We start from the raw sequence: 16,188 nt of genomic DNA, 5'->3' as shown, positions 1-16,188 counted from the left end.
ACAATCATGGATATGCTTCGATTGTGCTCTAACTTCATTTAGTTATCTATTTATATTACACATGTTATAATTCCATTATTAATAATATCGTTAAGTTTAATTACACAAAATACGATGCATCCATACAAATGTGTACATGATGAACTAAATTCAAAATACATCCACACTACTAGTCTATTGAAAGTAGTTATGTAAAGGACCGACTATTATGCACAAGTTTGGGAAGGACTTGTAATTTTTAGGATATGGATGATTTTAGGTTAGGACTTTCAATGAAAAAATTTGGAAAGAAACTTATAAAACAATTGTTAAAGTTTCGCTAAAAAAAGTATGTTAAGGGAAAGGGAAAGAAATAGTTCGTCATACTAAATGATTTTTGTGCTGACTATTAATGTTATATGGCAATATAACATGAATCAGAAGGGTTGGGATAAGATGTTAATGTGTAAAAGTGTTTTTTTAATGGTAAGGAAAATTTTTAAAACCTTGAAATAAAGATGCTACTTAATGTGTTTGATACATTTATTGTGTATTATGATATGAATGCAAGGATGTACCTTATGTAAACGGTGAAATTGAGATTCGTTAAGTAATGGGAGCATTTGGAAAATGCATATAATTGATTGAATCATGTGATTTCCTTGTTATAATACATAGAACATGTATTAAATGAGCAATCGGAATATGGTTCCTCATCTAAAACTTTATTTTTCTTTCATTTTAGCCTTTGTTTAAACCATTTAAGCTCTTCCAAAATTCAATAGGTCTGGGGATGTAATTGAACTTTGGATTGATTTAATTAGTGCAGTCAAGAGTTTAATTGAATAAATATCAAAGTTCAAAAGTCAATTCTAGTTAAAATTAATAAGGATTCAGTTATGAAAATGAATAGGAATTGAGGTTGTATGGGTTTAATTGACTTAATTGGAGGTGAAATTGGGTTTCGATAAGTAATGGGAGCATTCTGGACCTGAAACCACTATTTATTTTTTCTTCCTTTTGAATCAGAGAAAGTTGCTAGAGAAGCCAATAAAACAACTTAGATTCAACCTAATCTTCCCACCAAATATGCTCCAACATTGGCAGGACTGTTGGTGTCCCATTTTCACCAAATGCCGAACAAGATCAAGATGTTGAGAGAATCTCATTCTCTCTTAAAAGAGATCAACAAGATAAGAGGGAAGACGGATTTTATGGGAGGTGATCCCATGTCTGCCCTATAAAAACCGAAAGGATGTCACTGTTGCGGGGGGGGGGGGGGGGGGGGGGGCATCATTAACCTCCTGAAAATGACTGCCTTTGAGTTCCAAAAATCCTAGACAAAATACTTGACCATTCATTCCTGTCTTGCTCCACACCTCAGTCACAGTGTTCTCTCATGAATAAAAAAACCAAAAATACAACTGTCAAATAAAAAACCAAAATCAGCTGCACCCTCAACCCCTCGTTTTCAACTTGGCCAACAAAGTTTCAAAGAGAAAATACAACAACAGCAAGGGAGATTCTCAAATCCACAAAGCTATCAACCTGCACAAGGAACAAAAAGGCTCTGGGATTCTTTTGCAGACCTAATACAGGAAGCAGTGTTCGCCATTGTGTAGCCAATAGGTTATCATTACCACTGCATGTATAATTCTTGTATCCTTCCCTTCATAACTACACTTTATTGTCTTACTCTGCTGTCTCTAGACATGATATATATTAAGACCTGTTGTTTCCTTTCACTCTGTGTATGAAAGGCTTTGATTCTCTTTGCCTTCTCTTATTTCTTTGTTTTACACATTAGTGCCTTGATAAAAAGTTTACCTCATGTTTTCGCAGCCAAGCCAGCAAGGTTTGTGTTTTGCGTTATATGTCTGCTAGAAAAGCGAGGGTGGTTGTTTTTTTGTGTTGTGATTGGCAAGTTAAAACCTGTGGGTGTTTGCCAGTGGAAAGAGAAGTCTTAAGGAACCAGGGTTGTCCTATCATTTTATAGTGCTTTGTTTTCTTTTTCTTTTTCTTTTTCTTTTTCTTTTTTTCTTTATCAGCTGATAACCAACGAGCCGTGATTTTTTTTTTTTTTTTTTAAGATTTGTCTACGTGAGTGAGCATAGATAGTATTTGGTATTGCGGTTAAAATATGTTTGGAAATGCGATGCAAACCGTGTTTTTAAAAAAATTAATTTTTTTTTATTAAAATTTAATATGATTTGTATGTTTTGGATGTTTTGATGTGCTGATGTCAAAAATGATTTTTTAAAAATAAAAAAACATTATTGGTATGCATTTCGGCACAAAACATTATTTGAAAAGCAACCGCTACCACACTGCCAAGCACCCTCTATAGCATGTCTTTTTAAACAAATTTAAATTATTTTTTTAATTAATATTTTTTTTGATAATTTCAAATCATATTAATATATTGATATCAAAAATAATTTTTAAAAAATAAAAAAATATTATTTTAATATATTTTAAAATAAAAAATACTTTAAAAAATAATGATTATTTTTTATACTAATATATTAAAATAATATAAAAATATTAAAAAAATATTAATAATCATTATCATATTCTCAAACTTCCTAAAATAAAAAGTTAAGGTTTTTAGCTTTGTGTTTGAAAGCATGGTTTCTTGACTGACGCGACTAAAGATAAATTTTCTTATTATTTCTGTTGGTGTTGTGAAAACTGATGCAATACTGTCAAGTATACTGATGCATTATGTTTATATTTGAGATAAAAACACGTGCACGGGCTTTGAGGGGAAAAACAAAAAGGGTGACCTCCTGCTACTTGAGAGACTACCGTTTCGATAAATATTTTGTTTTTTTAATTAAAATAAAATATTTTATTTTTAAAGTGTTTCAGTATATTCTTTCAAGATTATATATATATATATATATAATTCAACAAATATAATTTAAATTTAAGATAAATTAATTATAAATTATATAATACAAACACAATATCAAACAAATATAATTTTAAAATTTAAAATACTTCTAAATAGTCAAGATTAAATAGATCTTTAACTTAAAGTAATTTAATTTAAATAAAATATCAAAATATTATGAAAGTAAAATGTTTTAACACAAATATTTTAAATATAAAGTTAGGTCAATGTTATCAAAGCTAATGGGATCTAAAACATCGTTTTTTTTGCTCAAATTCCTACAAAGTATAAACATGAAAAAAAACAACATGAATATAAACCATATATATTAGTGATAAATCTAATTTTAAAAAATTAATATCATTGTCAATGAAAATAGTAATAATAATTTTCAATATTATTATTATTATCATTTTTATTGAAAATAGTAATGAAAAGGAGATTTTTATACTTGGGTGGTTTAATTAATTAAATTGAACCAGGTTCAATTTGATTCAATAGCTTTTCAAGACCAGAATGAAACATGTGAAATGAAACCGGAACATTCCGGCCGAAATTTAGCCGAAAAATCCGGAACGGACCGAAATTTGAAATTAGATGAAAATTATTCCGTTTTGTTCTGTTTTTTGAATTGATATGAAATATTTCGGACATTCCAAACGAAACGGAATGGAATTGACAATCTTGGGTGAGGTATGATGTGGGGGGCATGACACTATTTTAAAACATGAGTTTCCTATCTGCTTCACCATGTCAAGTTCTTTTAAACTTAATTTTATATGGCCAAGCATTAAGAAAAAAAAAAACTTGCATGTTTTAGCATTATTAAGAAAAAAATAAAAATAAAAATAAATAAAACTAAAATGTTTGTCTTAGCATTTTTTTTATCATTAGGTTTTTAAAAAAAATAAAAAGAGAAAACTTAATTTGCATTTTTTTTATGCTAGTATCTTTATAAAAATATGTATTTTGGTGTTAGCATATTTTCAAGTATATTTTTGTTTAATGTATATTTGGACTTAATAATCATTATTAAGTTCGTTAGGACTTAGCCAAAATTAAAAGGCCTATAAGGCCGACATACCTAATTTTTCAAAATAATATAACCACTAGCCTTGTCTTTGTAAAAGCAAATGTTTGTTACCCAAATTTGAGGTAAATGGACTCATCACTATCAAAAATTTAGCAAATACAAACAGAAACATCAACGAAATTTTATTCATCGATGGATTACGGTGAATTTTACCGATAGACTTTTCCATGCTATATCCATCGATAAACACTGATGAAAATATTTTATCGATATATATAGAGAGAGAATTGCAATGGGAAAAGAAGGAATAAAAAAGACAAAAAAGTACGATGATGTGTAACTTTTACCAACAACTGTATTGACGGTAAAGTTTGTTTGTAAATATACCGACGAAAATAATTCATCGGTATATACCGATAAAATTATGAACGGTATTGTAGTGGGATTCAAAAAGGCAAATCGTATGGCGATGTGACACTTTTTCTGACAGAATGACCGATGGAATGCCCGACAAAATAATTCCATAGGTAAATCCATCGATAATATTTAATTTATAACCTGGTGATCAACCATCCTTTCCCCCTCCCCTATTTCTCATTCTTCCTTATGTATTTTTTCTGCAACAAATAGCCGCTCCCCCCCACTCAATCTCAACACAATTCAACATTCCATAACAAATTCGGCCACCACAACACTCTATTTGGTAGCATCCATGTTCTGATTTAAATTTTATTGAGGATTCTCCATCTTAAGTAAGCAAATCTATCATTTTTTTATATGAACATAATTTTTAAATGTTTTTTTTTTTTGTATATTTTTGTAGTATATGTATTGTTTTGGGTGTTTACTTGTTTTATAATTTTTTCTCATACAATTTTGTTGTATGGATTTATATTTGTACGTGTTATAGTTTGTTTTAGATTTTGTAAAATTATATTTGTTTGTAAATTGATGAAACTTCTATCAATTTTTTTACTTCGGTGTTTTGTGATGAAATAAATAATGACTCATTTAACGGGTTTGTTTTATATTTTATCAATTTTATTCCCGATTTGTAATTTTTGGTAAATGTGTAGAAATTTGAATTTATGAATATATATAATTGATAATGAATTAAGATAACTATTAAAATAGATTGAATAAGATTGAGCTAAACCAATATTTTTGCAAATTTATTTAGTTAACGTAGTTAATTAATACATGTTGTCATCATTATTTAAATAGTTTTGATATAAGTAATGGATGATCGTTCATGGATGTATCGAGATTCACCCTAGGAGCTGCGGATGATGGATTATTATAATGGGGTTCAAGGTTTTATTAATTACGCACTATTTAATCCAAGAAATATTAGTGGACGTAGTATTAGATGTCCATGCAAGAGGTGTAAAAATAAAAAATTTATTGATCCAGATGTTGTAACAATGCATCTTCTACAAAAATAGTTTATGGAGAAATACATGTATTGGTATACACACGGAGAACCATATATTCCTCATGATACCATGGTAGAGAGGATGGTTGGGTCAACTTCTAGTGATAGCAATGTGCATGGAATTATAGATGACAATAGTAATCTTTATAAAAATATGATTATGGATGCGATAGGAATGAATTATGGTCATGCCGATCAATGTTCAATCATAAATGAAGAATCTAATGCAGACATGGCCAAGGTTTTTGATCTTTTGAAAGATTCTGATGAACCATTATGGGATGGTTGCACAAATTACATTAAATTATCGGTCGTTGCACAAGTGTTCACAATCAAGTTAGGTTATGGGTTTAGTGAGGCCGGTTATGACAAAATTGTCAAATAGGCAAGAAGCATTTTACCAGAAAGAGAATAGACTGAAAGAAAACTTTTATGTTGTTAAGTTTATGATGAAACCCCTCGATTTAGGATATCAAAAAATTGACATGTGTCTAAATTTATGTATGTTGTACTAACTTGAAAATACAGAGTCGACCGAGTACAGAACATGTAGGCATTTTCATTATAAACCCAGAACTGGTAGGGGAAAGACTCTTGTCGCACACAGAAATTAAGTATCATCTTCTCTTCTCATCCTAAGGTATGTTGTCTTTTTCTATTTTCTCCTTTTATTTTCAGGTTTTTTTAACAATCCCTTTTCATTTATTTTGTTTTTCTTTTTTGTTTTATTAATTCTCAATTGACACCAAGCACGCCATAAAAGTAAGAATTTTTCATTCATTTTTCTTCTTTATTTTTGTTTTTTTTTTTTTTGCATTACTTTTTTTTCCTTGTTCAATTTTGTGTTGAATTTTAGTTGTTATTTAAATAATTTTTTCATTATTTTGAAGAATTTTAGTTATTTGTTTTTCAATTTTATTGTTCAATTTCAATTACATGTGTAGGATTAATTTTAATTATTATTTTGAACTTTTGTTAATTTAGATTTTTTTTGTAAAATTAGGATTAAATATATTACCACTTAGAAAATGAGAATTTTGTGTGAAATTGAATTATTCTGAATTTTTTTCTGTTAATTTGTGTAGATGCCTAGGGGAAAGTCTATTACGTATCGTGAGGACATGATCACTTCTAGTTCTTCTAATAGCGATGTTGACGACCACGAGTTATTACGTGCTAATCGAGAACAGACACCTGAGGCACATGCATTGACTCACGATGTAGGGTCATTGAGTGTGATGCCACAACGTTAAGGAGGTCCCTTCATAGCGGGATCCATTTACCCATAAGTAAATCATGGTATTCAATCATTTATTGATGAAAGCAAATCTCATTCAAGATATGTTTTTACTTTAAATAGTTGTGTTATGAGTTGGAATGCAAACAAGAGACCATAACAAATCCTACAACTGAAGTTGAGTATACCTCTATGTTTGAAGGGATAAAAGAGATTGTTTGGATTAAGAAGTTTATATATGAACTGGATATGATTTCTAGATTTATTGATCTAGTAGCCTATTGTTGTGATAATAATGGGACCCGTGCAGAAGCAAAGGAATCAAGGTCTTATCAATAATCCAAATTTGTACTTAGACAATTCCATCTAGTAGCCATATTGAATTGACAATGAATTAAATTATTTAATTTATTTAATCCTAGTTTATTTAGGATTGTGATTTATATTTGGGTCAACATACTAGAACCTAATGGGTCACAAACATTAAGAACCATTGGTCAAAGATTAAACTAAGATGATTAATTAAGTGTGAATTAATTGTAAATAAGTTTTAAAATTTGAGTACTAGAATGTAATTAATATAAAGATTATAATTTTAGACCTAGAAAAATCAAGTAAGGACTTGATTGAATAAATTTTTAAAATTATCTTGAAATAATATATGTGATATTATTTAGGGAGTAAAGTGATATTTTATCATTTATAGGGTTATTAAATTTTATTTATATAAATAGAATGTAATGCCTCATATTTTATAAACATATAGAATACATTTTACATACTCCTACTATACAAATAGGAAGAGTAGAGAAAAGAAAGAGCTAACACTCAAGGTATAACAATTTCTCTCTTCTAAAAGAGTTTTAAAAGATTCTTCATTGGTGATTAATGTGAATTATTGTTAGATGCCAGATAATTAGATAGTTTGTGGTTTGCAGCAACTCAGTCTTGAAAAGGTTGATCAAGCCTAAAAAAATATTTGATCTTCAAGTAATATTAATTCAAACCATAAATGATTATAGATTGTATAACAAGATCCTTGAAACTTGTATTTTTTAATTATCGTTTTCGCTTCATTTATGTCTTTTAAAGAACCCTAAAATGTTGGTAAAATGTAAGACTACACTGAAACTAGTTTATAATGGTTTAGGTGGATTGATGGTTATGGATAACTAGGTCAAAGGGAGATAACAACTACCTTGTTTTGCTAGTCGGGGATAGAGAAAGGAGAATTGGTGGTTTATAATGGTAGTTGGGAGATGAAAAGGTGTGATAATGGTTGTGATTATTGGAATTGGGGCTACAATATGGGTTGTTGTTATAAGGTAACTTTATGTATAAGATATTTCTCTATAAGGTTTTTTGATGTGGGATTTTTCTAATATCAGTCTATTTTCTCAAGCTTCAATTTATAATGTTAGTTCCCATCAAAGCTAGAAAAATAACATTGGAATATTTTTATATTATTTCGTTCTTAATCGTGGATCTTTAATTGGAAAATCTTATGGTCAAAGATTAATTATTATTTTTTTCTTTATTATGAAGATTTTTTTCCTACAAAATTTTCAGAATTGTTTAAATCCCCTTTTATTATCTTTTCTTCATTTGTATAATTTTTCATTATATTATTTGATCTCTCATGATTTTTCGTTTTTCTTCTCAATTACTCTTTGATATTTTTTATTTTTTCATCCCCCTACCTTTTTTTATTATAAAAATTTACACATAATAAAATAAACAAAAGTGCTGAAAAATTATGAAATTGCATGGAAAATATTATTTTAGAATTCATATATTTTTTAAAATAAGTTAGAAAATAGAGATAAAAAATAAGCTATAACATTCGTCATCAGATTGTGGTGATCATTATGTCAATGATGCAGAGGTTGGTGCTTCTGCGCCTTCGGTGGTACGGGATTCTAACATCTTGAAACTATAAAATTATACTGAAGTGTATGCCTAACCAGGTAGGCCTAGAAACATCGAGGGATAGCCTATTTGTGCTTCTCGAGGGTGAGAGAGAGAGAATGGGAGAGAGACGAGAGAGACAAAAACAGAGAGGTGGAAGAGTAGTTGTTATCTTGTTTTTTAAAAGTATTTATTACTTAAAAATATATTAAAATAATAATTTTTTTATTTTAAAAATATTATTTTTTAATTATCAAAATAATCTAAAAAATAAAACATAAAAAATAGTAACTTATCTGGTACCAAAAGTTACTCTCGTCTCGAGTAGTAAGATAAAGTTACAACTGTCCAAGGGGCCTGGGTTTTGCCTTATACGAGACAGTGGCAGCTGGAGCGTGGAGGGCAGTCTGAAAACAGATCAGACTCAGAGTTCAGCTACTTATAAACCCAACAAAACAATGCCCAATCCAATCACATGCATTTTCCTTTCCACAAACCTCTTTATCAGCTTTTGTTGTTTAGCTAATTACTTGAATGAGCCGGCTGACAAGCGCAATGTCACCATCCTAGTGAGCCTACACGTATCTCAATTCTGTGGTCACGGATTAAACAATTTCAACTAGCATTTATTTAATTTCTATGCTCCGAGACCTGATTCAAGAAGGGGTCCAAGGCAGGCACCATTATATTTATGTATGCCTCAAAATAATCGTTGTTTGCAATGTTTGGCGATGCGGGCGGATCAAATTAATGTATTTAAATACTACTTCACCTCGTCCCAAGATTTATAGCATCTTTGCCGTTGGGTTACCAACTGAGCCTGCAAATATTTTAATATTAAATTAATATATATATTTTTTAATGTTTTTAGATGAGTTTTATCGCTTTGATATTAAAAATAAAAAAAATTATTTTAATATATTTCTAAATAAAATATATTTTTTAAAAATACCTTGCATCTTAATACCATCGTACCGCAAACCTAACTATTATTTAAATAATAAACTAAACTATAAACAATTATAAGAAACCTTAGCAGCTATGATCTTCTCTACCTACAGCACGCTTGTAGAAAAGCCAAAAAACCAAAAATATATAAAAAGCTATGGGAAAATCTAGTTGTTGATAAATTTAAAAGAAGGTGCAACCACCAAACCCGGTATTAGTGTATTACAGTTGGCTGTGGGGGCTCTGACTTGCGCCACGTAGCTTCCATGGTGGTATCACAACCATCTACGTTCATAAAGTAGACTGTTACCATTGTATTAAGTAACGCATGACCGTACTCTATCACAATACCTGAAAAGGCCTTGTATTTAATCACAGCCAATACCGGCCTTTAAAATTCAAAAGTCGGCATTATAATTTCTTCTCTTTTTTTTTTTTTTTTCTCCTTCCTTGAAAAGAAAACACCGAGTGGGTCCCAGAATTCACCAGGTCAACGGTCAAAGATACAGCAATCCTCGAAAGCCAAAGCGCACGCTCGCTCCTGTTATAATAGTTCATCTAAAATGAAAGGGAAACCCGCAGTTACTTCCCTGATGCCTTCTCTCCTTAAAAAAGCGAGCTGAGCGACAACACACGGAATCAATTCAATCTAAATCTAAATCTAAATCAAACGATCATCGTCAAAAAGCCAGATGATCGAAGCAATGGACGGCTTTGATCGGCTCCCGGACTCCTTAATCCTCCTCATCTTCAACTCTATCTCCGACATCAAGGCACTAATCCGTTGCCGTTCCGTTTCGAAACGTTTCAACTCACTAGTCCCCCAAACCGAATCCCTCTCTCTCAAAGTCGACTGCGTCATCTCACCTGAGTCGGACTCCGACTCGCTCTTCACTCTCTTCAAATCTCTCCTGAAATCCATCCACGATCTCTTCAAACCCGACCCCAAACCCACGGCCCGAAACCAAACCCAGAACTCCCCGGCCCGAATCCTCTCCCAGTTCGACCGGATCCGTGACCTCCAAATCGAACTGCCAGCTGGCGACTTGAAATTAGAGAAAGGAGCCGTTATCAAATGGAGAGCTGAATTCGGCAAGTCGTTAAAAAGCTGCGTTATTCTAGGGTTTCGCCGCGTAGCAAATCCCGAGGGAAATAGTGCTGACGAGGAAATTGATTTTACGGGAGGGTTAAAAACAAGAGTTGTGTGGGCAATAAGTGCGTTGATTGCAGCATCGGCGAGGCATTATCTGTTAAACGACGTCGTCAAGGGGCATAGGGAGATGGAGAGGTTGGTGTTGGTGGACAGAGAAGGGGAAGGGACGGTGGCGATGGAGAAGGAAGGGTTGAGGGAGTGTAGGGAGGCGGCGCGTGGAGGAGAGTGGGAGGAGGACGGGGGGAGGACGGTAGTGCCGAGTGTGAGGATGAGGATGAGGCACGAGCAAAGAGTGCAGTTGAAGGATGGAGTTTGGATGGAAGGTGTGACGTTGGTGGTGGTCAGGCCTTGTAGCGGCGGAGGGGATGGGGAGGATGCTGAGTTGGCATTAGGTGCGTTCGGTGGTGGGATTTACGGAGAAGCTGTACAGGTACTCCTTAAGAATAAGAGTTATTTATTGGAAATGAATTCCTTCTAATGCTGGTGTGTTTTTTGTTCTTGTTGTTTCATGTTTTAGATTTTACACTCGAGGTTGTATTTACGTGTACATGTTTTTGAGAAGAATAAAATTAATAATAAGGATTTCAGCATTTTGACTCAATTTGTATCTCCTGCTCTGCTCTATATTTTTATTTGAATTTCTTGAGGATGTCCCTTCCCTCGGCCTCGAAACCAAAGAGCAAGGTAGGTGTGTATCGGAAGATGAGTATGGTAGACTGACAGCCAGCCGACGTTGAGGGGACAAGATAGTGAAAACAACGTTCTAACATCATCTCCCCATGCCAACAGCATTGACGTGTCAAGAGTTGCTGCAAGAACCCCGCAAACTCAAAGACCGAGTTAAATAAATACTGTACTTTCTTCACAAAAGTCATTTGATTTTACTAGCAGAATTTGCTGGGGAATTGAATGCACGTACAATTGCTGCACCATTCATTTGGGCACACAAGGGCAGAGAAATAATGTTTGCTTACATAGCCACTCCGCCGCCACATATCGTAACCATCATTTTAGGCACAAGTAAACTTTCTTGAAGAAAAATATTTGTAAATATTCTAATGACTTGAATTCAAGAAAAAATAATATATCTTCTTAATCAAAAACTCTTTCCTTATTCGTGTGTTTATTTTTTTAATGAAAATATTTTTTTATTAAAAACATTGCTTTTTAAATAAAAAGTAATTATTATGATCATAAAAACAGGTTTTACTATAAAAACAAAAATATAGTAGAACGAAAGATACCTTAGAGGCAGTACAAGAAGTTGCCATAAGTGGTAGTAGTAGTTGTAGTTTCCTAGCAGAGATTGTAGTTATACAACAGCCTATTGCCATTCTAGCTTTCTTTCAAAAACCTATTTCCAAACACTTATATCATTATAACATTGCAGTGAAGCTAGATACTCAATTTTAACGTGTTACAAGAGCCTATTAAGATTTTTTTTTTTGCTTGAGTAACACTTTCATCATCACTTCCATTAGTAATGTTGTCATTTCAACATCATGCTATAACATTTTATAAGTTTAGCACTCTCGGTCGACTTTCACAACTTTAGGCCTCAAAATTCATTCTCTTAATATATATTTTATGTGAGACCAAAATAGTCTTAGATTTACTTTTCATGCTAAGGTAAACCTTGCCTATGCAATTTTACTGTGATCGTAAGCATATAAATGTTAAATTTAAAATCTTTTAGGAGTCCAAAGGATCTCATTAGATAGATTTATAGTTGTTTAGGGCTTATACTAAAATTACTTGAAGATCAAATATTCTTTTTGATTTTAAATAATTTCTTCAAGGCTGGATTGTGCAAACCATAAATAGTTCAAATATTTAGCCTCTAAATAATCCATATGAACTTCTAGTAAGAAATCTTTTAGATCCTTTTAGGAGAGTGAAATTATTGTGCCTTTGAGTGCTAACTTTTTTTTTAAAAAAATATTTTTCAAGTGTTATGTTTTGTACAAGAAATAAAAGGTATAATATTTTATTTATATAGGAAAACCTGAAAACTCTATAAATAGTAAAATATCAATTTCCCCTTGAATAATATCACATGTTATTTTAAGACAATTTTAGAAATTTACTCAATCAAGTCCCTACTTGATTTTTTTTTCCAAGTCTAGAATTATAATTCATTGTATTAATTACATTCTAATCCCTAATTTCCATAACTTATTTCCAATCAAGTCACTTTATTAATCATCCTAGTTTAATTTATGACCAATGATTCTTATGTGTGTAACCTATTTGCTTCCGTAATAAGTTAGCCCAAATATAAATCACACTCTAAAATAAAATAGGATTAAACAAATTAATTTATTATCAATTCATCAATTGAATGATTTATATTCGAAGATCAAGTATATTGTTTAGCAACATATCATGATCCTCCAAATATTATGAAAGTTATAAGCAGTTTGACATAACCTCTTAGCGACCAATTTCTTAATGTAATTATTATCCATTGATTGATCAACTATATTTCGATTTAGATATTATAACATGTAGTGTATCTATTCTATCAAATCATGTTTATTCTAAACACCATAATCATTGACTCTTTGAATAAGACTTGAAACTTTTTTCAAATATTATTCCATATTGTGCCAGGATTTACAACCAATACTATTTGAGAAAATATGAAACATTTTCTTTAATTCACATAGGATGATGAATCCTCTTTTGATTACTTAAATACATTTATATAGTACATGTTATACCCAATATCTGCTCGTTTATCACCATTGATTAGGATAATATGTAGCATGATCAAGCATAACACTCTCTATATAAGATAATTTAATGATTTCAAGTCTAAGAATTACTCACACAACTATCACGTAAGCCTTTCTATAGATATAAATTATCTCTCTATATGGAATTCTCATACAGGTTAGTTTAGTATAATAGTCATTTGACAAGCACCTACATATTAGTTTTAGATATCCTTCATAGATCAACTTATGAGAATAGTTGCTTACTTTCATAAAGGAAAGAACATAATATGTATCAATTTTAACGACTCTAATTAATATCTAGTCTTAATAAAACATTGATCAGGAATATTTAGGAACAATGTTTTGATGCAACAAGAATTTCATAATTATAACAACTTTATAATTTCTTTTGAAAAATATATTTATTTCAAGGACTTTATCTTTACTATAAATTAATTAATTAAATATTAGATTAATCAATCAAATATATGATGAATGTTAAAATAAATAAAACCTTTATTAAAAAGAAAATATATTAACATGAACAAAGTCAATGCCACGTGTAACCAACTGATTGGTTACATGACATGTACACTAACAATCTCTCATTTGCACTACATCCAATCACTCATGTATCAAATACCATATCACTCAACTTTACAATAATATTTATGCTAAAACAATAGCTCAATAAAAGGATCTACAATTTAGTAGGTATTCTTTCTATCTTTATATATTTCCTTTTTATGATTTTATAATCAAATAGAAATGTCTAAGTATAATTTTGGATCATTAATGAGGCATTGGTTACTTTGCTTATACAATGGATCCATTGTTATCACAATATATGACTACTAGATCAACAATGCTAAAAACCACACCTAGTTCAATGATGAACTTCTTGATCCAAACAACGTTCCCCCCCCCCCTTAAATGTAGAGATGTACTTAGTTTTAATTGTAGAATCTATTTTGGTCTTTTATTTATAACTCTTCTAACTCACAACATCATTATTTAATATACAATATAACCAAACATAATTTTTTTTTTTATTTTCAATAGCTGATTAAAAACTAGCATCCAAATAACCATGAACTACCAATTCATCTTTTTCATAGACTAGAGAAATATTTTTAGTTTTTCTCAAGTTATTAAAAGTTTTTTTTAACTATCTTTTAGTGAACTTCACTTAAATTAGATCAGTATCTACTCGTTATGCTCAAAGCATAAGATACATCTGGTCTTCTACATAGTATTGCATATATAATGGATCATATATCCGAAGTATATGGTATCATTTTTATCCCATCTCTTCCAATTTATGTTTTAAGGTACATATCTTTAGAGAAAAGTATCTTTATATGAAATAGATAAGTATCCTCTTTCGGATTCTTCCATGTAAAATTGTTTTAACATCTTGTCTATATATGTGGATTAGGATAATTCAATCAACCTTTTAGATCTATCTCTATAGATCTTTTTTTGTGTATATAGGTTGCTTCTTCTCTTATCTCATATTCTTTATGGAAAAATTATTGGACAACTAGATCTTTATTCACTAATTTAAAGAAATATTTTCTATTAATAATATATCATTTACATATAATATTAGAAAAAAAAAACTCCACTTCCACTAACCTTTCTATAAACATAAATTCATCTATATTTTTTTATGAAATCAAACTATTTAATTATTTCATCAAAATAGATATTCCAACTCCTTGAAGCTTGTTTAAGTTGATAAATTGACTTTTATAGCTTACAAATTTTACTGAAAGATTTCTTAAATTCAAAACTTTCATATACACATCTTTTTGAAGATTGCCATTTAGGAATATGGTTTTGACATTCATTTGTCAAATCTCATAATCACGATATGCAACTATAGCAAGCAACATTCTTATGAATTTTAACATAGTTATTAACAAGAAGGTTTCATCAAAGTTAACATATTTGTTTTTACTTGTAACCTTTGACAACTAGTCTAGTTTTATATGTTTGTATATTATCATTCTTGTCAATCTTTCTCTTAAAGACTTACTTATATCAAATGCATTTTATCCTTTCAGGTGGATCAACTAAGGTCCATCCATACTTGGTTGATGTACATGAAATCCATTTTAGATTTCATGACCTTAAGCCATTTATTAGAATTAATATCATATATTAGTTCTATGTAATTGGTAGGCTCATCAAGTATAAGCAACTTATTATTTTTAGCTTTCATGAAAAGTCTATATCTTATTGGGGCATAACATGTCCTACCGATCTATGAAATTCTTATGTTTATTATGTTAGTTTAATATGTCATGTAGCCAATGAGTTAGTTACATACATGGAATTATTATATTCATGTAAACACATATTTATTATTAATAAAGGCTTAACTTATATTTAATATTCATATAATATAATATTAATAAATCTAATTTTGATTTATGAATCTAGAGTAAAAATAAAATTCATAGACAAAAAATTCTTTGCAAAGGAAATTATAAAGTTGTTATAATTATGAGATTTATATTACATCAAAGCATTATTTCTAAAATGTTCCTGGTCGATGCTCTCTTAAATACTAGACATTCATTATAGTTGTAGAGACTGATACATATTATATTCTTTTCTTTATGAAAGGAAACAATTATTCTCATAAGTTGAGGTATAAGAGATACCTAGAACTAATATGTAGATACTTGCCATAAGACATGTATACTGAATTGAACCACATGAGAATTCCATATGGAGATATCACATCTTTCTATGGAAAAGTTCATGTGATAGTTATGTAAGTAATCCTTAGACTTGAGATCACTAAGTTATCTTATATAGGGAGTGTTATGTTTTGATCCTGTTACACGTTATCTTGGTAAATGTAACAA

At 30.4% G+C, this 16,188-nt stretch overlaps 1 protein-coding gene across 1 annotated transcript; it reads left to right on the top strand.

Annotated features, from left to right (window-relative positions):
* Positions 1–9,993: 9,993 nt before the first annotated feature.
* Positions 9,994–11,190, top strand: LOC7486606 (F-box protein AUF2). The gene has a single exon (XM_024600560.2). It carries the CDS (start codon positions 10,129–10,131, stop codon positions 11,065–11,067), a length of 939 nt encoding a protein of 312 aa, XP_024456328.2. The 5' UTR covers positions 9,994–10,128; the 3' UTR covers positions 11,068–11,190.
* The last annotated feature ends 4,998 nt before the right edge of the window (positions 11,191–16,188 follow it).

The sequence above is a fragment of the Populus trichocarpa genome, chromosome 5 (genome assembly GCF_000002775.5).
Source record: "Populus trichocarpa isolate Nisqually-1 chromosome 5, P.trichocarpa_v4.1, whole genome shotgun sequence".
Lineage (NCBI taxonomy): Eukaryota > Viridiplantae > Streptophyta > Magnoliopsida > Malpighiales > Salicaceae > Populus > Populus trichocarpa.
This window is presented reverse-complemented; position numbering and strand designations above follow the sequence as displayed.